Below are 25,026 nucleotides of genomic sequence, written 5' to 3' on the forward strand. Positions count from 1 at the left end.
CCTACGAAATATAGCTCAAAGAACCACATGCAAACACCCGGTCCGATAATCTTATCTCCAAAACATTTATTAAATATCGCAGGTTTAAAAATCCAGTGTTGTGTCGTGGGTTAACCGGACCGGAATAATAAGATAAAGTTGATGTTACATTTTTTCCTATGAATCAGCACAACCTTCTACAAACCTTTTAAAAAAATATTTATGAGATCCTCGGTTGAAGGTGTATGAAACAGAAAAAACAATAGCTCATTGTTTGGCTGTGTGCCTAAGTGAAAAATTGCTTCCGTAGTTTGCTTTCCCCCAGTTTTCCTGGTAAATTCGGCGGGCCAGATTTCACAGTGCGACCCGCTAATTCCAAAACTTTGTTTGAATTGAAACTTCTATTTTAACTCACAGACGCAATAAATATATTACTAACCGAGTTTTCTCGGTATATGCTGTAAGTTGCGGAGCCTCGTTTTTCCTGCTTGGATTAAAGGCTCGCGCTTCCCCCTTAGGTTATAAATTTGATTGGAAAAAAACCTCGGTCTGTAATTTACAGTACGGACTTCAAACTCGGTTAGTAACAAGTATTTTAGCAACCGAAACCGCAGGCTATTCTGTTATCTTTAGCCGGCTGCTTTCACCTCATTTACTATTTGTGTTGGTAAAAAATCGTGCAATTATTGAAATACCATCAAATGATTTGTTCAGCAGCCATGCAGCCATAGCACAATTGAGTAAAATCGACAGAAAATAATGTCCTTCACAAGTGTTTTCTCTTAGTAGGTCTTGGTGGAATGGAATGGGTAGTATTCTCAGAAAAAGTTTAAACGGTGGCGATATATGATTACATCAACTACGCCATGTTTGCTGAGTGACAAAAAATATTTTTTTTTCATAATGACATAAATAAATGGGAAAAAAAGTGAAGAAGGAAGACTTACTAACAAAGCAACGTGTGAAAAATTAGCTCATAAGAACAGTTCAGCTAGATGAATTTCAGTCGAGGAATAACTGCTGTTTACCTTTGTCGACGTCAGAAAATTGTGGGAATAGGAGACTGCTTTGTCCTCACTGTCGAGTGCACATGCGCATTTCTTTTAACGTCGCTTCTAGCATAAAAGTTCCTATTTAAGCGATTAACGCTATTTCATCGACGTAAACGTTACTCAGCACCACCACGGATTTAATCACAATACTCCATATCGCAAAGACCCAATCAAACTTGATTAACTGGACTGCTACCCATTCTTGCCATAGAAATAAATAGATTCTCCCAGGCCTTTTGGCCAAGCTCTGAATGATTTTTTTCCCCGGAATGCGCTGAATAAAATGGAATACTGAAGTACATATCGGGCAGAATGCGTGGACATAACATTCCATTAATGATCAGATGGAGACGTGGATCGAAGAAGCTTTCCGCCAAACGTTTTCATTTCCTGATCCTTTAATATTGCATTGTAAAACTTGATCATTCAATTAAAATACTTTAAAATCTAAAACAATAATCATCCTCAAGAAGCTTGTTCTCAAGAGACTTCATATCAAATGATTTCTAAAGACCAAGCATTGTTCAGTTGCAAGGTATTTTGCATATTCTTACAGAAAGGATTCCATGCATACAATAAAACGCTTCTCATCGCTGACTTTGGCAACGATTGTTTATTGAGGCTGTTACGAGAACGTCAAGATGGCAAGGTCTTTGGAAAAGGCATGACATTTTTGAAAATCTTAATATTTTCGTGCGTTTGTATCGTTAGAGCTAATTAGAATTCCACTGGTGCCAACATCACCAGACATAAGCGGATCAGACTTTACCGACAGTGAAACAAACTGTGAGAATTAACTATGGACACCACACATAGCGATACCTTCAATAATAATAATGTTCTTGTGGAGAGAGAAAGCGAGGGAAGATTGAATCTTAAAAAACGTCATGAAAATGACGCTGATGAGGTGAGAGAAAGCTATAGTTTGTATTCGCGCACAAACACTTTTCCAGTCACAAAATATTTCTTTGTTGTCGTCTTTGCACGAAATCTTCAGGTATCTGATTCTTGCAAAAACTTCTACCAGTGAACCTAAGAGACAATATTTTGGGTTTTTTGAGTTTTCAAGAAAGTTTTTCATCGCTCATTTGAAGGCCTAACATCGCTCAAGGGAGCTACGTTGTAATGTTTCCCTTTGTTAGCAGTGATCTGTGGCTTAATTCAAACAACGGCCGCTCCAAAGCACGCGTTAACGTTTGTATACAGAATCAGTGCTTTGCAATTATTAAGCTGGATACCTAATTCAGAACGGCTGAGTCGGATAAGCAACCTCCTCAAAATGACTTTGTCGAAAAAAGCCTTCAAACCAAATTGAAATCTTTCTCCAAAATGGCAGCCGAAAGTAAAACCTTTGAGTTTTAAACTTCCTAGAAACTGTACGTAGACTCAAATAAGCATAACTTATTTGGTAATGTCTCTAAGTCTAGGTTTACACTAGAAGAGGTTTTACAGAATTCATAAATGTTGCTGAATTCGTAAAGTTTAGGGTTATTGGATTCGTAGAACATTAACACCGAAAGGGTGTCCAGATTCCTAGCCGAGTTTACCCGAGAAAATTCTTGATTGAATAGTTACGCAGCTGTTCGCTGGAATTTGAAAATATTCAGAACTTACTATTTGAATAATATGCTTTCTTCCATACAGATTAAAGTTTCTCATGACAAACTTAAACTTTTGGATTCTTCATAAAGTCGTCCTGTAATTCCATTAAAACAATCGTCTTTCCATCATGAATATATTGTCAACGGATAACTCTGTTTGAGGATGAATACCGCCTGAATGCCAAATCAAATATGTCATAGAAAATTCTTTTTCCTTTCTTTAGGTTGAAAATCTTGAATTGCGGATCAAAGAGCTCACAGAACAAAATATGAGACTAGGAGATAAAGTGGTAGAGGCACGAGAAACAGGCAAAAGATACCAAGAGGAATTACTTAAAAGCCAAAAGAGATGTACGGAAATTGAGAGCTGGTATAACGGAAATCAGGACAGCATCATATACAAACTTCAGGAGGAAAAGGAGGAGTTGGATAAAGAGGTACAACAGCTAAAGAAAGACCTCCTAAGTCTAAACATACCTAATGGTAACCAGGACGCTGAAACTTCAGAGTTAGGGATGGAACTCTCACGAAACAAACAAGAACTTGAAGTATGTAAGGAGTCTATGATGATGCTGCAAGAAGAGAACGAATCGTTAAAACACGATTTACATATGGTTTTGAATAAAATGGCCACAATACGGGTGAAAACCGAATTTGAAGAAATGCAAAGAAACGAGCACGAAAACTTCTCTCTATTGCATGACCTAGATGCTATCCGTGATCAGCTCCAAATGTATCGCGAAAACTGTACTGGATTAGAAAACGAGGTAAAGATATACAATGAAAAGCTGGATATTTGTAATGAGGAATTAACAGCAACCAGAAAAGAACTAGTGGAGTTGAAAAAAAGCAATGATGTTTTACACAATGACAAGGCGAAACTTGAGAAATCCTTATCCGACTCAAGAATGAAGCTGAGCAACTCCGAAGGAGAGCTGAAAGATTTAAAAGCTGAAAACCTTTACTCTAAGCTGCGCATTCAAGAGTTAGAAGACGAGATTTTCCAGCTTTCAAAGAAGACCGACAAGACAGGCCTTGATCTCCTCGAAAATGAAAATTTCAAAGTAGAATCGAAAGCCACACCAAAAGAAATTGATTTTGACCAACATATTCGGGACCTAGAGTCAGGAATATCGTTAATAAGTCAAAGGCTTTCTGAATCTGAGACAGAGCTATGTCGGAGCCAATCGCAGGTGGAAGAGCTAAATCTACAATTGAAGGAATCTCTCGATAAAATAGCAGAACTAGAGTCACGACCCGGAAATGAGGTGAAGGAACACAAACCAGATCCTGATTCCCTTCTCCAACAAGCAAAAAGACAGACGACTGAGATTCGTTTTACACTTCAGAGAAAAGAAAAAGAAAACAAAGACCTCGAGATGAAGCTTAAGGAAACCCGCGAGGAGATGCACAAAATGGAAATCCATGGAAACGTTTACGAGGCGGAAATATTTCAACTAAGAGAAAACCTTGAGAGGGAAAAAGAGCAATGTTCTATTCTGCACGAGGAGTACCAAGCCTTGCAGCAAGGGATTTCAGAGCAAAGAAAAAGTGAAGGGGAACATAAAAAAGAACTTGAAAAGAAGGACTCAATTATTGCTGAGCTTAAAGTCATGGCCGCAGGCATGGAATTGAAATACCACGAACTTAATGAAAAACACGCTGCGATTCAGGAGCTGCAAGAGCGGTACGAAAAAGAAAACCAGGAAATTGAAGATGACCTCTTGCAGACTCAAAAAGACATGGCAGACATGCAAGTGAATTTCAAGCTGTCCGAGAACGAAAAAGAGGATTTGATCCAACAATTTCAAACTGCAAAAAAATCCATCGCTGACCTGCAGTCTAAGGTCGAATTGGCTGAGCAAGGCTTAAAGGAGAAGCAACATAAGCTTGTTTTGACGAAACAACGACTGGCAAGAATGGGAGAGGAGCTAGAAGAGACATCCAAGAATAAATCAGAGCTAGAACTTCAGCTTTACGAAAGTAATACCAATGCCAGGAGGAAAGGTGAAGGGGACATCAATCTAGAGAAACAGTTGGAAGACCTTCAAAGAGAAAACGAAGGACTTCGGTACCAAATTGCGGAAAACGAGCTTTTCGTGGAGGGACTTAAGGATAAAATAAGCTCCTTAGAGACTGATTTGGCCACTCTACGAACTGACATGTCATATACGGACTCCTTACATGACACTGAAGCAGAAGAACTTACGAGACTAACCTTGAAACTGGAAAGCAGCGACGAAGAAATTAGGCGTTTGGCAGAATTGTGTGAAAACACAATTCAAGAGAAAGCCAACCTTGAGATCGACCTGTCGGTGGCCAAAAAGAAAATTGAGACGATGGAATCCTTCATCAGAGAAAAAGAAAACAAAGAAAGCAATCTTGTGAGAACTCTCCAAGAAGATCGTAGCAAATTTCTTTACAAAGAGACAGACGTTGCTTCATATCGCTCAAAAATTGCTTCATTAGAGTTGCAAAATGAGAATCTCTTCAAAGAGAAGGAGGCACTCCGCAGCAAGGTTGAAGCGCTTGAAGAAAAAGCTTCTGCGATTAAACAACAGCTGGAGGAAGTTCTGACCTCAAGAGATCAAACTATCCGACGGCGGATGGAACTAGAAGAAAAAGTTATTGAAATACAACAGGATCTCGATGAATCTGGTAAGACAAAAACACAACGCGAGGAGGAACTTCAGGATTTGTGGAGCAAAATCGTGAAGTACGAAGTTCAGATCGAATCTTTGAAAAGGCAGAATGAAGAACTTCAAGAAAAAACAGTTGAGGCTAATATTCAGGTTGTTAATCAAAGAGAAGAGCTGATGAAATTGGAAATCATAGCAACCGAGCACGAGAGGCTGTTAGAGTCTACAAAATCTAATTTAGAGCAAAAGACAAAAGAGTGTGAAGACTGTCAAGGCGCGATGAAAGGTTTGCAAGCCGACTTGAATAAAGTAAAAAACGAACTGATCACAAGCAAAATATCTCACGAATTTGCTTTGGACGAGAATAGCAGGCTTAATAGAAAGATCCAAGAGCAAGAGACGAAACTGGGTCTTTTTGAACAAGACGTTTCTGATGCAAATGAGGAAAACAAGCGCGTGAACATTGATCTGGGATCGCAAACAGCAAAAGCCAACAGTCTTCATCTCCAGTTAGGATCCACTGCTCGTGAAAGAGAGCGTCTTAAAGAAGATTTACAGGCTGCCGAAAGTAAAGTACAGAAACTTCAAGACGAACTTATGTTTGCGAATAACAAAGTTCGAGAAAAGGAAAGAATTGCGGAGAGTTACAGAGTGGAAATGTGCGAGAAAGACAGCCATATTGAACAACTTAAAAACTCAAAGGATTCATTGGAAGAGAAAGTACTCGCACTGAAAAAGGAACTGCAAACCACTGCCTTCTATCACGAATCCAGCGAGTCTAAGTTAAAGAATGCTCAAAATGAAATTTCGTCACTGAAACTTAAGCTGAGCCAATATGAGGCGACTGTTGATGCTCTTTTGAAAGAACGAGACCATAAAGACAAGGGACACGAGGACACTTCTCAACAGCAGCATTTTGATCTATTGTTGAAGAAGAGCAAAGAACGGCAAGCCATTCTTGAAAAGGAAATAGAAAACAACAAGGCTAAAATTACAAAGCTTGAACAAGACCTTAAAATGTCTCGTCAAGATTGTCTCGACTCTCAATTTGAGAATTCGAAATCCCAACGACTCCTTGAAGACCTTAAGGTAGCACATGACCTGTGTGACAAAGAGAGACGGAATTTACGTGAAGAGGTTTTGGAGGTAAACAGAACGTTATCAGACTTGGAGCTCAAATGCGAGAATGAGCAGAGAGACAACATGGCCTTACAAGCTCAGTTACAAGAGGCGACAAGCCGAGGCGAATTAAACCGAAACGAGATTCTAAAGCTAAGCAAGCAGTGTGTAGAACAGAAAATTCAGCTCAATGCCTTAACCAAGGAGAAAGAACAAAAGAATAGCCACATAGATGAAATGAAGTCTGCAAAGGCCCATTTAGAGGAAAAGTCTACAGAGCTAAGACGAAATCTGACCAGCGCACTCGGTGAGTGTGAGGAGCTTCGAGGAGGTCATCAACAGCTTCAAGACGAAATTATTACCCAGCAGAAGATTATCTCAAACCTCAAGGACCGTCTTCAAAAAGTCTCAAATGGTGAACAAATTGCTCATGAGGAACTGAAAGTTAAAACAGCAGAGATACTTTCATTGAATGAAGAGCTAGTGGAATTAGGCAGCGAAAAAGATGATCTTAAGATCAAAGTGAAAAGGCTGGAGAACAATCTTTCAAAGCAGCGTGAAGATCTTTCTATGGCTGAAAATCAGATTGTTGAAATTCAAAGGGTTTTGTCAGAGTACAAGAAAGATTTGGGAGGTAAGGAAACTGCATTAGTAAGTTTGAGAACGGAAAATGGTGCACTGAAAGAGGAACTGGATTTGGCAAAAGATTCACTGAAACGGATGAAAATTGAAATGCAGGCCATTCAGGAAAATCAGGTGATTATTGATCAGTCATCTCCGCTGCAAAGTGGCTTATACTACAACGATGAGCCAGAGGATGATATCTCGGAGTTGAGCCGATTAAACGAGAGTTTGAGTGAAGCAGAAGTGAATTTGCAGAGCAGTATTGCAAGAGAACACTCCTTACAAGATCAGGTAGCAAACTTAAAGATAACCCACTCTCAGCTCGAAGAAAGTTTGCAAGCCTTGAAAAAGAGAGAAAAGATTCTAATGACAAGGAACGAGGAATTGTTAGATGAAGCCGGCAATGCTAAAACTGAGTGGACAAAATCTCGCGAAGAAGTGAACCAAGCAATCAATAATCTCGAGATGATGCAGGAGAAGCTCGCTCAGCTTGAAGCACAAAATGGACGGTTGGAGGCTTCGCGAAGTCTTCTCGCAAAAGAGTTACGGGAAGAAAGAGGAAAAGTCGGTAGAGCAGAGGACGAGCTTGTTGAGGCACAATGCAAACTCCAGGAAATGCAAGCTATATGGGACCACAGTGCTAAGGCGGTTGAGGGCAATGAAACCGTTTTGGATACAGTTATGTCCGAAAAGAAAGATTTGGAAAAGGACATTCAGACACTGAGAGATGAGCTTTCCTCTGCTCACGCCTTAATGAATGCGACTTTAAAGAAGAACAGGGAGCTCGACCATGAAAATTTTCAGTTAAAGAAAACTATAGCAGAATATGAAACAAGAGAAGAAGGCATTGATGAGGAACAAAGAGTGCTCAGTGATAGACTAGCACAGCATCAGAAAGTGATCAAGGAACTTCAACAGCAAGTTCAGCAGAAACAGAAGGATATTGCTACCTTGCGAGAGGAGTTAGAGAATGAACGTCTCAAAGTGGCCGAAGCTAAAGAGGAGTACAACAACGTTTTGAAGAATTTGTCCCAGTTCAAAGGTGGAATCGAAGACTACAAGAAAGCAATGTCGGAAAAGGATGCCCAAGTGTTACTCTTAGAAAATCTGAAAAACACTTTGGAAAGCGAACTGAAGAGTGAAGTTTTGAAAACTAAGGAAACCCGAGAGAGGCTCAAAGAAGGGGAAGAGAAACTCAACAGGATAATCCGAGAGAAGGACAATCGGATCTCCGAGCTTGAGTACAGTATTTTGAAAATCAAGGAGAGAAACAATAAATTGCAGTCTGATGTGGCTGACTTAAAACAAAACGCAAATGAAAAGGAAACCCTCCTCTACAACGCTCAAAAAGAAGTCAAAAGATTGAACAGCGAGTTTCTCTCTCAAGGATCGATTATTGCGGCACTTCAGACTAAAAATACCGCTATTGCAGAGGAAAAACAAAGCCTCAAAAACGAATTGAATGACTTGAAAATAAATTCTTCAGAACAAAAAGTCCAGTTAGAGGCTTTACGACATGAGAACGAAAGGTTGCAGAGAAAATTAAATGAACTTCAAGTTCCAAAGAGTCCGTCGCTGAAAAAGTCGCAGACACCTAAAAACACAACGGAACCCGATCTGGTCAGCCATAAGAAGTTAATAGAACTTGAAAATGCATGTCAGAATCTTTCGCTTGAAAAAGAGAATATCCAAAATAAGAATACAAGTTTGGAAGAAAAAATCTTACAGCTCGATGAGGAAATGAACTCTTACATTGCAAGTAAGGATTCCTTAGAGAAAGAGATGGTTTGGAAAGATAAACGAATAACTGAGTTGGAACAGTTGTCAAGAAAAGCCGAACACTCCGCCCAACTCGATCGAAATGAACTGCAGATAGTATCTAAGGCCATGAATGAAATGGAAGTGGAGCTAAATTCGACTCAAAACGCTCTGATTGGGTTAGAAGAATGTAATTCCACTTACGAAGAGACGATCAAGCATTTAGAAGATCAACTAACCGGGCTACAACAAAAGAACTCTCAGTTGGAAAAATCTCTGGAAAACAGTCAAAGTAAATTAAATTCTCAAAGGAACGAATTAATGGAGGCACTCTCGAGAGTTTCTGATTTGGAGAGCGCAAAAAAATTAAAGGCAAATGGTAATGATGAGCTTCTTAAAGACTTGCAGTCCTGTCAAAACAAAGTCACATCGCTTGAAGAAGAACTGTGTGCTTCCGCTAGAGAACAAGCGAAGGCAAATCTAACAGTCACAGAAATGAAAGAGAAAAACGCAAATCTGCAAAAGGACCTGCAACAGATACAGAGTCAGCTGAGAGAGGAAAAGCACGACCGTGCGACGGATGGTAAGGAAATTCGAGAGAAAAATGAAGTAATAAAGAAACTGCAGAGAGAAAATCGTGAGCTTGAAAACGAAATTATAGAAGCGTCCAAAGAATTGAATGTCAAGGTAGGTGAATGTCTCATTATGATGAACAAGCAGGAAGAAATAGAAGAGGAACTAGGTGCTTTGAGAAAGCAAATACGAGAGCTCGAGTCCAGCCTATTAAAAGAGAAAGGAGAAAATGAGAAGCTGAGGCTGGAGATGTCTGCCACTCGTCAACTCTACAGCGATCTAAAGATTGCCTACGACAACCTTCTTGAAGAAATAAACAGCTCCCAAGAACAAATGGAAGACAAGGAATTCAAAAAATCTGCTGAGCTTAAAAAATCATCAATAGAAAAAGACCAACTGAACAAAGAGATTCAGCTATTAAACAAAAGGGTGGCCATGTTCAAAGAAAACAACGAGAAAATTCAGCAAGAAAAGAGAGAATTGGAAAAGAAGGTAAAGACAATGCAGCAACGACTCTTAATTTTGGAAGCGGACGAAAAGACTGTTGATACCATAAAAGCGCTGCAAATAGAGCTCGAGGAAAGTAAACAAAAGATTGATGACCTGAACGCGATGTACGGGGCCGTGAGGCTGGAGCGAGACAACCTTCGTGCAGAGAATATAAAGCCAACCTCACCGAGAGGGTTTGCAAGATACCAGCCAAAAACAAGGGAAACCAGTGCTTATTTAGAAAGTTTGACAAAAGAGACTAAACTTCATGAGCAGGTAACCGCTAAAAAGGACATGCTAGAGGCGCAAGCAAAAGCAATGTTACTTGATGAGAAACTGAGAGAAGCACGGGAGCGGCTCGAAGGATTAAAAACTCTTCCGCCAAAGAGTGACGAGAGCATGTCTGAGAGCACAGAGAGTGGCTCTGACGAACCCTCTGAGGAAGATGAAACACAAAAAACAGGGCAATGCAGTTCTGTTGTGGATGGCTCTTCACAGGAGTCAGACTCATAAAGGATAACTGTAGGTTTTAATCCGTCAAAAATGTCATTAGTCTCATCTATTTTTGGACCAACCCCTTTGTTAAACAACTTGAGTTTACCAAATGAATGTTGGCCTTGAAAACCTTGACTAAGTTTAACACCGAGCGAAATGGCGAGCTGTAATGATTTAGTAGTTCAAGGACTTTTCACGACTGTAGTGTGATATTACTTTGTCGCAGCTTTGCCCCAGAAAGATTGATTCGTTTCTAATTATTAGTTTAAGACTCATCAAAAAAAAAAAAAGCCCAAGCGAATGAAGAATCCCTTCTCTGAGCTCATACTAAGTAACAAACGAGGCCAGGTGTGTGTTGAAATCCAAAATTTTTAGCACAGGAAATGTTTCCAGGTTGTTAATTTACAAGAAATTCAACGAGTACTGAACAAATAGTGGTCGCACCGAGACATCTTTGAGTGATTCACCAATGCTTAGCTTCCCACACCGAAAAAAGAATAGCTTGTTTTCTGGCCTTTTTAGATTCATTAGACTTGTATGTACTATTGAAACGCTCAAGCTGCATTTGCATGCAATTAATTAAGTTTTCTCGTGTTCAGCGAATCTCATGCGAAGTCGTAGTGTGTTGAATAAGTATTTTATACAGTTTAATTTCTTTTAAACACTTTTGCTTTTGCTTTGTATAAGCCTGCGCTCCCCTCACAAGTGTGTAAAAACTTTAACTTGGTACCAGTTGATAAGGTAAATAAAGACGAGCGACGAAAGACCAAAGTGTTGCGTGTTTCCTGCAAACAAGGGGGTTTCGCGGCAAAACAATTTTTTTAGCAATTTCCTTAAATTCATCAATCTGGTAAATTGGATTTTTTCTCCACGCTGTGCTGCCTTTTAGAATTGAGCCAGAAAATAAACTGAACACAAACGCTTGTGTCGAGCGCATGCGTAAGTGCTAAACATGTTGAAGAGAAAATGAGAGTATACTTTATCGGTAAACTTATGAAAGCGTTTCAGCGTCTAAGAATATAAAATCAATTAAATTACAACGTTCCAGCCTAACTGCTTAACACAACATGGATATTTCTACCAAGTAAGCGTGTAAGGAAAAGATGATTAATCCCTGAAACTTCGTTGTGGCAAAATGTTCAAACTGTTAACCAGTCATACACCGCGGACGTGTACCTAACTACACTTTTAAATCCTCGACGTTTGCATACAACTGCTCGTCGTACAATGTCATGTTGATCAGCTTCTGCAGAGAAAAATAACATAATAACCAGCATCATGAAAAAAGTGTTTCTCTTACGTTAGAAGAGATTATCTTCACAAGTGGTCAGCTTTTCACACCAAAACGAATTCTAGGAGAAAGTACAATGATTTTATGGCGTCATAGTCTGCTACTCTTTGTGCGTCTCCGTGCAGTTTTTGCAATCATCCTTTTAAGTAACCATAAAGTGTCAGTTGTCATATAGACATTCTAGTTCGATTCTACGCTGTGTTTCGTGGGGTGCTAGCTTCAGTTACATGGCAAAAAGATGCAATCCTAACTTCGTAAAAATTACAGAGATGAGTTCATATTACTACGTTATCTAGGCTCCATGCTGTAGTTTAAAACATTAATAGCTGAGCCTTAGCCAGTCGGTCTTACGTGAAAATAAACTTTAATGTTGATCAAAATTCTGACCTTGTGTAAGATTTCCATGTCCTTAAGCTGATTTTTCAATTCAGTAAAAGTTGGTCTTGCATCTGGGTCATTCTTCCAGCATTTCATCATCATCTGATACCTGGTATTGTTCAAATGATCTGTTAGCGATTTAAAGAACGTTTCCTTGCATGATGAGAGAGAACGAGTTGAAAACGAAAACTTACAATTTTTCATCTACATGTTGTGGTTTAGGCATCCTGTATCCATCCTGAAGTAAGTTTGCAATTTTTCTTCCATCCATTCGTGGGTAAGGTGAACCGCCTGGAAGAACCGCAAGACCATCGAAATATAAATGTGTTGAAAAAAACGACCGTCACTGAAACATCGCATGTATCATTTGATGGAGTTTGAGGTTGCATGGGGGAGCTCATCACATACGTTTGTCCAACTGAACAAGATACATTATTTCATTAAACATGGTATATAGCAGAACACAGCTACAGAGCCTCATAAAATTCCATTCGATGTTACCTATGGTGAAAATCTCGTACAGCAAAACTCCATAACTCCATCTGCAGAAAGACAAATCAAACGATTATAAATTAGGTGATTATTGACATAAACAGTATATACGACAACTGAAATATATGTATTCTTTGACAAAGCATAGAATTCATGCCCTGATTTATAAAACTTGTTGGAAAATTGCTACGAGTAATAATCGGGTATACTTACACGTCACTTTTGGTGGTATATTTACCATACAACAAAGCCTCATAAGCTGTCCACTTCACGGGAAGACGGCCCTAAAGATAAACATTTGGGGAAGCGACTAGTCAAACACGGTGATATTTAAAGTTCTACCCGTATACGCATGACTGATATTTTCATTTGGGTCCCATTCAAGGATCTCATGATAGGATTCAGGAATATATTAGTCCTACCACAACAATGATTGTGAAAGGTCACTAAACTGAACGATATGTAGTACCGTCTCCACCTCCCTTCGTCTTTATTACCTTAGTCTTTCGTTCATAAATATTTTCCAGCTGCACATCTCTAGCCATTCCGAAGTCTGTCACTTTACACGTTTCCTTTTGTCCAACCAACACATTACGGGCTGCAAGGTCTCGGTGAATGATCTAGGAAAGAATTGATGCCACAACAAAAATTAGCGACTGCAGAAGGAAAAGAACTGAAGGAAATGGTTCATACAGGGAAATAGAAACATCTAGCAACATGATGTGGTGGGCATATTCCTTCGTCTTCCAGATGGCAGAAAATTAAAATTACTATAAGTGCTCCATACTCCAAAGAGACGCAAACTACTTTTATTCTGCAATACGCAGTTATTTCATAGAACGTTTTAATCGAAATAGGATTCTGTAGTGTAACAGTTAGCAACTTAAGACGAATTTTTGAAATTTCAAGTTTTAACTCCTTTTCTTCCTTGACACATAAATGGGAATTTGTTATATACTCCAGTTTAGGCTGAATATCTCGCAAGATCCTCTTTATTCCCATCTCTGCCTTGGCCTATACGAGAGAAACCCGGAGATTTTATTTCGATGGGGTGCACTTGGAACAATGCACAAATATCGCCATTCACACATTGGAATAGAACTTTGATGATTGCGTGAGAATTGGGAGGGTTCCCGGCACTAAAGAGATAGCCTCAAAAAGACAGTAAGAATACGTTTCCATTTCCCGAGCGTGAACTTGTGAAGACATAATATTCTATGCAAGAGAGAGCTTAACATGACGATACACCTTACAAGAATATTTTAGAATAAAGTTTGTCTTTTTTGTTTTTAATTAACTTACAGATTTTGAGGACAAGTAACTCATTCCATCAGCAATTTGCCAAGCAAACTTCATTAGCTGCTGTGACGTCAGATTTGTTTGGGGTTTGATATCCGGGTCTTTGTAGTAAGTGTCTTTTAATCCACGACTCTTTCTCAGGTAACCCAGTAGATCCCCAAAAGGCACATATTCAATTAAAACCAACAGTGGTTCTGAAGAAATTAAACACGCTAAATGATAAAAATTACTCTCTAAAAATTTTGATAGATAAGTAACAGGTCACCGTCACCATTCTTCAAGGAAAGCACAAGAACCGGAGTTCATGGTAATTTTAAGAAGAATGGGTGGAAAATTAAATTACGGTCCCTTAAGAAAATATTGTTAAATTATACCTTATAAGGTAATCGTCTCTGTTTTTGCGTCAGACTGGTCAGTTCAGTCGCAAACATTCTCTCTATCTCGATTTCAGTCTATTAGAAAGTCCAGGAATGTCTGTTTTACTCAAAAAACTAAAGTTATGGCCAGCGATGCTTACTTGCTCTGCTCAAATGGAGTGGCACTGTTATTGGAGCAAATAGTCCATTTTGAACAGGAGTGAGGCTAAGGGTGACCTTGGTATGATACAAACCTTGCTGCTTTTCAAATTCAAATTACTTTGTTATCATGCTAACTAGATACTGGTCTCTATCGTAACATGGTCAACTTCAGCCTCACTTCAAATCAAAGGCTTGGCAACTAAGTACACACTGTAAAATGGCCTGTTATCATCTATGAGATACTGTTACAGAGTAGATCATAAAGAAAATAGGTGACGAAGAAAAACACACCAACAACGCATACCAGATTCAGTAACACATCCCAGAAGTTTGATAACGTGAGGATGTGGTTCCAGTTGCTTCATTGTTTCCAGTTCATTCATCAAATCGCTCTTGTCCGATTCAATAGCGTTTGCTAAAGAGTTGAAAGTATGGAGTGGAAATTTCTTCAAGAGTAATATTAAAAGTGCTCACATAACAACACGAGAAATCAAATAGCAAAGAGCTGAGCAAAACCTAAATTTAGACCAGTTTCCATTTCCTCAATGACCGGCAACTAACACTTCCATTCAATTTAAACAAAATCATGAAAATAACAGAAAAAAGGAAAATATTTAAAGTTAGTATATGAGCTCACATTTAAGCATCTTAATAGCCACTGCGGTCGTTTCGCGCATCCCTCGAAGTCCTACTGCTGTTCCCTTGGCAACCTGACCAAAAGCACCCTTACCAATTTCTTTTTCTATAGTAACATGATGTCTCGGAACTTCCCAAGATCGAGTTGATGGATGAAGATGCGCATAATCAGGAACTGGACCGGCACTTTCTGCTTTTCTCCCATTTTTGCCGGCTTCTAAGAGATGCATGTACTCCGCAGGGGGCTGGGCGTCTTCTCTCGAGTCGGGCTGGCTTGGTTCGATATCGTCCAATCCTATTCCGTTCTATTGAACCAACACACCCGTTTAGGTATAAACACATAAAACTGTGATCAATCCCAATGAAGATCATACCTGGTGATATGATCTTTAATGATACAGTAATATAGTTGACCGATTTCGATATGACTAACGTTTATGTTCTTCCTTTATTTTACTGTGACAAAACATAATGTCCTCTGTTATTGAAACTTTCATGGCCAACGGAATAATCCAGGTTTACAGCATGTTCGCCGAAACTACGAACGGTAACATAAGGATTGTCGATTGGAAGTGGAATTCTTGGGGAAATACACACCTGAAAAAACCATAGCCGTGCTAACTCTTCCGCCCCAATCCCTTAACTACTGATTGATATTTAAGTCACCAAGAGAATAGGGCGGCAAAAAGAGCTCAAGAACAATTATTTGGAAGGAAAATGTTAACCGAGTGTAGACCCTGTGGTTGTCTATGAAGCGCATGCGCAGCCAAGGAGTTGAACGCGGAACAACCGAATACAAACCCAGCTTGGTAAAAGACTTGATCCCAGGAAAAACGGATCTATCCACTCAAGAGGCCTCTGCTACTATTTTGTATCTGCCACTGATTTAACAAGTTTTTTTGGCAAAAACCCTCATTTTTTTTTTCATTTACTGCAAGCGCTTATTTTCCTGAAGAAAAGAGAAGTAAAGTTGGAAAGTTTCTCGTCGCACACTAATGACCCCAATATCTCAGCTTTTACTTACGTCGTAAATACCTCTGTCATCCTCATAACTCCTACATTTGAGAAAGCATACGATTATTCATAGCCAACAGAGAAATTTTTATTGTTTTATATTAATCCGCAGTTCAAATAAATGGTTTTCGGCATATATTCATAATCGTTCAGCCATGAAATTTTTCAGTTTTTAGTGACATTTTATGTTAAGACAATTTCAGGTCTGGCGTATTTCATCGACACAATCCAAGTGGCAGCAAATTCTTACCTCCGTTTCCCTACGGCGCCTGAAAAATAACAATAGTAAAAAAGGCAGATGATATGGACGTGGTTCTAATATTTCTCTTGTCTTTAATGAATTTTGTAGCCAAACTCCCTAACATAGAAAATAAATTGTTTTTACCTTTCCAATGTAGCCAGATTATGTAAATTATTAGAAGAAAGATTATGAAGGCAAGAACCCCAATTATGGCTTTGAGCATGACGTCGTTACATCGGCAATTACATTTCTCAGGACCTAAAAAGGATTCTTTTGTAAAGCTTAATAAAGTAAAATTCAAACAAAGTTTCCACTAGTCATTTTGACCCTTTCAAATTTATCAAATTTTTTATGGACTTAGAGCAGCAACCAGACTTGCAGCGGCATTCTGGGCGATGTACCGAGTAAAGCGGTAAGCCGCAATTTTAGCAAATGCTTTGAAAGGATTTGAACCCGCGCTTCCCAGCTGGGCAACAAAAACCACTCATTGGAGGAGAACTCATTCCCACGGAGGAATTTAATCACATTTTTTTTAAAGAAGTACATTTTACTTGACCTGCGGATGAAATCAAATAAAGCCATAATCTCTGCAGGTGAGATGCAGTTTTAGCAATTGCAATAAAGGGGGAAAGAAGCATCCCCCAAATTCACATGTTTTATTTTAATAAAAATATTTTAGAAGGTCTCGGTTTAAGAAAAAGTGAAAACAAAACAGCATTTACCTGTGGGAGTTGTTTGGAATAAAGCGGCAACTGTACTTGATGCTGGCTTAACTGTGGAAAAATCAAATAAGGCTTTTAATGATCGACAAGAGATGTTTCGGGATGCTGTTAAGACAAACTATACATTCTAAACCAGTTATCATTTCTATTATCATTGTTACTTTTGTCATGATTATTATTATTATTTTCAATGAATTACCAAATTAGTTAGATAGCGTAAAAGACATGTATAGATAATCATATGATTTCGAGTGCAATTTGAAATATATATGCACGAGTAAATTTTTAAAAAAAATTATAAGTGCATATTCATTCCAAATTGCACGAGAAAAATCATGCGATTATGTATTAATAATATATATTTAAAATACGAGATAGCTTATCATAATTATGCAGAAGCAAAGCGCGCGCATCGAGTGCAAAAATAATTTATTCAAACCCTGCAAGTGACATTGTGCGTTCGGTCAAGATGGAAATTATTCATTAATAATGGACTTCCATCTATGATAGTATTATACAACCTACGTATATATTGAGTAAGAAAGTTAAAACGGATATCTGCACTTACTTAATGAAATAAAAATGTGGAATAATAACACTCTTACGCTTCACTAGTGCTCTCCAGACTTCCCGCGTACATCCATAACTTTATATACACACGCTAAGCAGGAACCAGTTCTTAAATGATTTATTGGAAAACGTACTTAAACCTTTTCAACTTACCGACCATTAGCAACAAGTTCACGGTTGTATTTCCCAGTTCATTTTTTGCAAAACAGGTATACCATCCTTTGTTTCTCAAAGCAACATTCTGAACCTCCAGAGTTGAGCAATTAGTAACTTTTTTGCCGCTGGTATCATTTCCTTTGTACCACGTAATGACAGCTGGGGGGTTTCCAATATCCACAGGGCAACCAATAGACCTGTCTTCTCCTAACTCCAATTCAATGGTGGAGCTTGACCGGGTGGCTGATGGTTTATCTAGATACAAAAAGGTAAAGGAAAGATTTGCAATCTCAATGGAGACGAATATCACAAGGGCTACTGAACTTCGATTGATAAAGCCAATAAGTATGTAAAGCAAACTATGGGAATATTTACGAAAGAATAGCAATTAATCTGCCCTGGTGGTATTTGTATCTTTGCAAAGTAATGTTTCTTTTAGTAAACTTGCTAACCTAAATAACACTGTTTTAATTACAGGCCGGTTCAACGTACCCCAAAAAAATCAACAATACAAAAATTCATCCAGCTTTGTCACATTTAACAATAATATTACTCGATATCAACACTTCGTAGGTCTTACATGAATGCACCTCAGAGAATAGCTATAAGCGCGATTTACATAAGAGAGAATATTAAACTGGGAATGAAAAAGACAAAAACGAAAAGGGACAGACAAAGAGTTCTCAAATCCTGGTCCTGGTCGCGTCCTTAATCGTTTAATGGGTATATTTGAGACGCCACATATTATGATTTCTCGCTTCGTCACGAGAAGTGGAAGAAAAATGATCAATACTATTCCAACCTTTCTTTTTCCCGACGCAGTCTTATAATTGACTGGCTAAATTATGCGTAAATTGTACGTATACATAGTAAAAAACAATCCTGAAAAGGATATGTTCTTACACTGTACATCAATGAATATAGTAGAAGAATCACTTCCACAAGTGTTGTTTGCAATGCATCTGTACTCTGTTTGATATCTTGTGATGTGAGTGATGTTCAACAGCTTTCCTATGATGACCTGACCACTTTTAACATTCTCCCAAAAAACAGTTAAGGGAGGAGATCCTGTGGTGACCTTGCACTCCATTGATACATTTTTGCCTTCCTTGACTGTTACATTTTGTACCCGTTCCATGGCAGCTGGGACTTGAAGAAACAAACAAAAAGTGAATAATAATAATAATAAGTTAATAAATACATTTCTATTTTTTCAGCTTTTTAAATTTATCTTAGTTATTTTAGATTCTAGTTCTTACCGTAGCATAATGATTGTAAAGCACTACGGGTGGTTAGCTGAATAGTGCTATATAAATTGATATTATCTCTATCATATTATTCGCCTCAGACTCCTTGAATGTTTCTGAACAAGAGGCCACGATCTCTTGTATAATTATTGATTTCGTCTTGCGGATTATTCAAAAATGCTTACTTCGCCTTCGGCAAATAATTGTTAATTAATAGGCTACGATCTAATTTATTTTCAAAATAGCGGTTGTTTGTTTAAATGATCCAAGTGAATAAAACATACCTAAAAATAATTGTGGAAATTACTTAATTTTGTAAGGTAGGGGGTTGTTTCCATGGTTATTGTAATCAATTCTGTGATTGGTGGATTTAGCTGAGTGGATTTAGTATGATTGGTTGCTTTAACTGTCCCATTACAGGTGTCTGATTAAAGTCAACTGTCCTATTACACTTGGGAATAAGAACTCTAGAGAAAAATATGTGAAAATTGATTCTGCTAATGCACCAATCACATTTGAGGAAATTGTAATGGTTATGATTAAAAGTGAATCAATGCCTAACCCTTCCGGGCAAACGGCTTCAAATATTCAAATTAAATTAGTACGATAGGTGTGTTACTCTTATTCAGGATAGAAGTGTCTTAAATTAAATTTCCTTAAGTTTCCGAGAATCCAACAATGTCATCAAATGCTGATTTTAAAAAGTGTTTATTAAGATCTGATTCAAGGATTAGTTGTGAAAAGATACAAGTTAGGAAACGATTAGCCAATGTGGCTGAGTTTTATTAGGATTGTCGAATTCCAAACAGCTGCCTAATTACAATTTTTGGTGTTATGTGCAATTATTACATTTCCCGAAACAAATACTATCGGTCAACGTATTTGTGAATTCTTCTGTTAGCATTAGTTCCTAAATAGAATGTTATTTCTCTTGCTTTACAGATCAAAAGGAAAGGGTTAGGGCCAGTTTTTGAAAGGTTTGATTCCTAAAAATTTGTTTAAATCAAAGTTACATTTTAAGAGCAGAGAGAAAACCAAGTTGTACTTATTTACTGAGAGCATTAGCGAAATTAAGGTTGCTACTATATTATAGGATAAGAAATGTAACATCAAGGCAAAGTATGGTTTAAATTAATTAGGCCCTTTAATTACGACTAACTTGAAAGCTCTTTATTTTCATTTAAAAAACGACAACAACAAATTTAACAACACATCACACAAAGGTACGACACACATACAATGTGATGGCGATCATATCAACTTAGTAGTAAAATTGCAAAAAAGTATCCGTTTTTTGTTTTGTTTTGTAATGCTTTGTTTTGTTTATGTTTTTTAATAATAACACTGTTAAAAGTAATATTTGTTAAGTGCCTTTTCAAGGAATATTATAGATAATATGTTGCATATGAGAAGTAAGTCGTTCCAATGACGGTACTGGTGGGGCTAAACTTCCTTATATCATTTTAAATGGGAACGTAATAATCGCTGAGAAGATCCACTTCGTGTGAGAAAACTATGTTGCTCAGGTACCAGAGTTATTGAGAGATTTTCAAAGAGGTGTTCATACAAGAATAGACATGTACAGTGTTTTCTCGATTAAATGCCGGGCCCCCATTAAAACCGGGCCTCAAAAAAACACCAGGTCCAAACTGCCGATTTTTAAATAAACGCCGGAGGCATGTATTTAAAAATCCCAATATTGATACTTTAAGCGACATTAGACGATCGAGTAAATGAAGATAATCATTCTACTAGATTTCACAAATGAGCACATGTAAGAATATGACCTTACTTCCTACAATCACCTCCATTGTCTGATTGACAGGATTCCCAGCTCCACTGAAAGCTGTACAGCGGTATGTTCCACTGGAACTTCTGTCGATATTGCGTATGACATAATACCCATCTAAAGACGGCAGTTCTCCACTGTCAGTGCTATTTTTCCACACTCTAGTCCACGTAATATTTGATGTCGGTTTACCAGTTGCATTGCAACTCAAAGTAACCATGGAGCCTTCACAAACATATTGGTTCCCAGCAGTCATAATCTCAGGGTGCTCTTCAAAATAATATGTTTTTTAATTAAGTGAAAAAGTTTATTCCTCAATTACAACCAATTTCCTATGTCACCAAAAGAAATTCGTAAAAACTTCCTGTTAATACAACTAAGCAACACAGCTTTTTGTTCCACCTGCTTTCACAATCTGTGGATTGTGTTCAATAGGAATTTTATTTTCAACTGACTGTCTTGTTCAGACATCTTTGAACGCCGGCAAAGAAAAAATAAGTCTGCTGAACGAGGTTGACCTATTGTTAAACCTTCCCCATAAAGTGCTTTGGAACAGCAATTCTCGTCTTCTTTTAATTTTCATGGAGCCATATCTCAGAATAAGGGAAAATTTCTCATAGGAACATTTCAAAAGGAAAGAAAAGCCAAGCGGAAAAACGTCAAACGATGAAAGAAGACGCTTTTTGCTTAATAAACCCGAAAAGTTTACCAGTGATGCTCTACCTCACATACCCCCAACCAGTTTTCCTGGCTAGCTTTCAAATATATGGAAAGTTAACTATTCTGCACAGTTTACTGTAACAGAAATTCATTGTAAGTCCCTTTTTTTGCCTAATGTGACAGGGGAGAGGTCTGAATCCCATACAAAACTGATTCAAATGCACCAAAGAGGGTAGACGCGTCAATTACGAGCGACACCCCTTCGCCATGGTTATAGTTACTGAAAATGAATTTTCCCATGCTTAATATTAATATTTACTTAATATTTACCCTAAAATTAGTCTCTAAGAAGACATTTGCTTACTTGCACTTTACCTAAAACTGTAACATTCACTTCATGATCAGCAAGAACAGTCCCGTCAACCTCTACAATGTACTCAATCTTGTATGTTCCTTCATCTTCTGTCCTGACGTTGTTGATAAGTAAAGTGGCTGGATCATTTTTATTAATCTCAATATGTGGGGCTCTGCGTTCATTATAATAAAGTTTCCCATGAGTACTTAAAAAGAGTTTGGCACCAATCATATCATAATCTGAACTTGAGGAATTAAACATTTTCCACCTAATGATATAGAATGTCTGACTCTTGGCCTGTTCATCAGCAGTTAAGGTGAACTCCCAGATAAGCGACTTGTCCTCTCCTATTGTTACCAATATTGGATTGGCTGGTTGTACCGTCCAATTGAAAGATTCTGTAGTTCAGCAAAATAAATATCCTTAGGCAAATGACTTTTTGTTCGAGACTGATGGCGATATGCAAAATTTCATAAGGCAAAACACAAGTGAAAACCGTTATTAGCGCTTAAAAAATTAAACCGCTCGGATATTATAACTATCTCTACCCAGTCTCTCTCAATACTGCTCGTGGAGGAGTAGAGATGATACAATGCCTGTCATCTAACTTCCTACTTTTAAACAGGAATTAGCGTGGTTGAATGAAATAAAATTGGTAGTTACATGGTGGAAGAAGTTGTTTCTCCTTCAATTCATCCGTCTCATGTTGATTTTTGAACATTAACTGGGAAGAGGTTAGCTCCTTTTTACAGGTACAACAAATTAAGGTAGATTTGTAGCTTATTGGAGAGTTTTTATTGATATAAAACTCTAGGTGCTGCTTCCTGGTCGAATCGCCCAACTTTGGGAATTATTTTCCCGGCGTCAAAGAACTGTACATCTTTGACTTAATTTAAAACACTTCTTAGTTTGCTTTTCGTGGTTTTCCTTTTAGAGACCGTTTTCACAATGCCCATGCATGACAATGACCACCCTCTAGTCGTAAGAAGGTACCACATGTAAACATCTACCAGTCTGATAAAAGTTCTGTTCGTCACTACATAAAGCGGGTTTCTTGTTGACTCTAAACCCAACAACAGTTAAACAGGTCGGCACAGTTAGTGAAATACGAAATATTCGCTGGGAATTGAGATGATACATTGTCAATTAATAGGCACCCGAACAAATACAATTAAGTTATTCCGTATAAAAATAATCGCGCTCTTTGTGGGTTTGCACAAAATTATCGACATTGTACAATTTATTTTGACAGGACGTGAGGACTTACAGCGCTGCTGAAACCGTTTAAACGCTACTGCTCTATACCAATTTTTATGTGCTAATAACAACCTAATCTTTGGCTTACACGGTAACCATTCACTTTTTGGGCTTAGTTACTCGAGTTCAACATTGGACTAAAAATTCCATATCTTTGCACTTCTATGTATGAAACTCTATTGACAGGTTATTTTAATAAGACTCATTATGGCTGCGTTTGGAGGGCATAGGAAAATATAAACATGTCTAAAGCACAGCCACAGCGCCAGATAATTTTTCAAGTTACATATTTTCATTCCATGACTTATTGACGCAGTTCTTCTTTCAGATAGTCGAAAAATAGTCGATTCATTCAATCCACACAAGAGGTGAAATGACCGATTCATCCTTCCGGCTGGTGGAGTACTCATTTTGCAAATGACAGATTTCCATTCTCATTTCGGCGGTATGTCACGAACTATGTTTCACATCTTACACTAACATTCCGACCAACATCTTTTCGATACCTGTTTGCATTTGCATGACAACAAAATAAAGAAATATACCTACCCTTCCCTCCCAATCGCATTTATCAATAACAGTGAAATAGAAAAGGCCCCAAAATTGCGCAAAAATTAGTCCAAAAATGTTCTTATAGTCCGTGAGTCCAATGGTCCAGTCCTATATTTCTTAATAGCGCGTTTGGCGACGCTCAATGGACCTCAAGATTCTTTCTTAAGTGGGTTGTTTGTGGAAGATAAGTGTTTTTCTGTGTAAGTAACAATCCATCTCAAATATAAGTGAAAAAAATCAACGTTTAGCTAAAACGCAGTTTAGATAACAACTACTAAAATTAAGTACGTTTGAATAACAACCACGAAACGTTTACGTTAATTGACCTCTGGGCGTTTAGTTAATACAAAAGTGAAAGTCACCCAGACATTTAACAGTTGCAAACAAAGCAAAAAGTACTGCTCGTATCCGCAGGCAAGTGACTATTAGGGATTCACATATCTATTTAAAAGATCATATTTTACAAGCTGGGTAGCCCGTGTTCTCTGATTTAATTATAGAAGCACTACGAGAACAATTGATGTAGATGAAAAGATTTGCTGAACAATAGTGTGCTGTTTTTAACCGCTGGATGTTTTGCCCACCTCACCACAGAGAACTCCTTATTTCACAAACTTGTAGCATTCACAAATAGGCATGATAAGAAATATATCGTTTAAGGGACCTTTCATTGCACTGCTTAAAGTCGAACCGACAAACCAAGATCATTTGCGGCGCTGACGCATAAATTTTGGGTGTCTGGCGTGATTATTTGTAAAAATAATTTTTTGATAATCTTTGCGAAACGGCGTTGAACGAGATTATATCTATATGATAGTCACTTCCTTAAAAGATGCATGGTCACTTACAAAGCATAATTCTGGCTAACTCCATTCAGTTTGGACCAAAATGCCAATTGAGAGTATCAGTTTCCGTGTTAAGCTGGTTGCCAATCGTTCGGTAAGTCTGGCAATTATTTGCCTATTTGATTTTGTAAATGGAATCGATAGTTTCAAAATGAACATGCGATCTCATTACGCGAGAAAAGCGACCTTTTTCGCTTTGTTTTTGGTAGTCTTACAACTACGTACAATCGAGGAATGATTGGTTTGCTCATTTGCTGCATTTTTTGTAACTTGGCATTTACCACAATCAACTGAAACGTAAGTTGAAAATCTTTATCACAGTGACTCACCTGAATATTGAATTACGCAAAGAAATGTGATGTAATACGAAACGATAACAAATTCCATTTCAGCTACTGCAATTTCCTGGATGGCTGAGATTTGTACTTTTATCGCAAGTCTTCATCTGAAAATAATTTCATCTACCGTGACAAATCAAAGATTACGTGATGATAATTACCCACGATTCCCTTTGGACCGATTGACTTTTATTATCATTCACTGTGAAGTATTTTATAACATTCTTGTATGTCGAGCTCCCGAGAATTTTGCTACTCAGTGAGAACTATTCACCTGTGGTTGCGTCAGCGACAACAGATAAAAGGTATTTTGAAACAAATCATCCCCTGATGATTA

The 25,026-nt window shown here is 38.0% G+C and overlaps 3 protein-coding genes across 5 annotated transcripts; 1 reads left to right on the top strand and 2 right to left on the bottom strand.

The window, feature by feature from the left end:
• Positions 1-1,682: 1,682 nt before the first annotated feature.
• On the top strand, positions 1,683-10,489 carry LOC113682063 (uncharacterized). Its single transcript, XM_027199214.2, has 2 exons — positions 1,683-1,938; positions 2,857-10,489. Exons 1-2 carry the CDS (start codon positions 1,831-1,833, stop codon positions 10,345-10,347), a joined length of 7,599 nt encoding a protein of 2,532 aa, XP_027055015.2. The 5' UTR covers positions 1,683-1,830; the 3' UTR covers positions 10,348-10,489.
• On the bottom strand, positions 10,347-16,271 carry LOC149044263 (tyrosine kinase receptor Cad96Ca-like). The gene is made up of 11 exons (XM_089209298.1): positions 16,208-16,271; positions 15,968-15,998; positions 14,945-15,248; positions 14,612-14,722; positions 13,793-13,983; positions 12,988-13,110; positions 12,704-12,774; positions 12,500-12,540; positions 12,193-12,289; positions 12,008-12,107; positions 10,347-11,575 (listed from the first exon to the last, which is right to left on the bottom strand). Exons 3-11 carry the CDS (start codon positions 15,171-15,173, stop codon positions 11,510-11,512), a joined length of 1,029 nt encoding a protein of 342 aa, XP_089065424.1. The 5' UTR covers positions 15,174-15,248; positions 15,968-15,998; positions 16,208-16,271; the 3' UTR covers positions 10,347-11,509.
• On the bottom strand, positions 16,065-24,856 carry LOC113682008 (igLON family member 5). 3 transcript variants are annotated; one of them, XM_089209294.1, is made up of 8 exons: positions 24,681-24,855; positions 21,718-22,095; positions 20,686-20,952; positions 18,550-18,795; positions 17,644-17,901; positions 16,921-16,971; positions 16,343-16,456; positions 16,065-16,226 (listed from the first exon to the last, which is right to left on the bottom strand). In XM_089209294.1, exons 1-8 carry the CDS (start codon positions 24,736-24,738, stop codon positions 16,204-16,206), a joined length of 1,395 nt encoding a protein of 464 aa, XP_089065420.1. In that variant the 5' UTR covers positions 24,739-24,855; the 3' UTR covers positions 16,065-16,203. The 3 variants fall into 3 exon arrangements, with proteins under 3 accessions (XP_089065420.1, XP_089065422.1, XP_089065419.1); XM_089209296.1 differs by lacking the exon at positions 16,343-16,456 and having other exon boundaries at positions 24,681-24,852; XM_089209293.1 differs by having other exon boundaries at positions 16,086-16,456; positions 24,681-24,856.
• Positions 24,857-25,026: the final 170 nt, after the last annotated feature.

Source organism: Pocillopora damicornis, chromosome 6 (assembly GCF_964200805.1).
Source record: "Pocillopora damicornis chromosome 6, jaPocDami1.2, whole genome shotgun sequence".
In the NCBI taxonomy this organism is placed as follows: Eukaryota; Metazoa; Cnidaria; class Anthozoa; order Scleractinia; family Pocilloporidae; genus Pocillopora; species Pocillopora damicornis.

Bases quoted from the DNA above. Each gene is read 5' to 3' on its own strand.
- LOC113682063 (XM_027199214.2), top strand. From the start codon at position 1,831: ATGGACACCACACATAGCGATACCTTCAATAATAATAATGTTCTTGTG. The intron at 1,939-2,856 runs GTGAGAGAAAGC...TCCTTTCTTTAG, and splicing joins ATGAAAATGACGCTGATGAG to GTTGAAAATCTTGAATTGCG.
- LOC149044263 (XM_089209298.1), bottom strand. From the start codon at position 15,173: ATGCATCTCTTAGAAGCCGGCAAAAATGGGAGAAAAGCAGAAAGTGCC. The intron at 12,541-12,703 runs GTAAGTATACCC...GTCTTTCTGCAG, and splicing joins TATACCACCAAAAGTGACGT to ATGGAGTTATGGAGTTTTGC. The intron at 12,108-12,192 runs GTAAGTTTTCGT...GAACAATACCAG, and splicing joins CAACATGTAGATGAAAAATT to GTATCAGATGATGATGAAAT.
- LOC113682008 (XM_089209293.1), bottom strand. From the start codon at position 24,738: ATGGAATTTGTTATCGTTTCGTATTACATCACATTTCTTTGCGTAATT. The intron at 18,796-20,685 runs GTAAGGTCATAT...TGTTTCTTCAAG, and splicing joins AATGGAGGTGATTGTAGGAA to TCCCAGCTGCCATGGAACGG. The intron at 16,457-16,920 runs GTAAATGCTGTT...AATCCTTTTTAG, and splicing joins ATTCCAAACAACTCCCACAG to GTCCTGAGAAATGTAATTGC.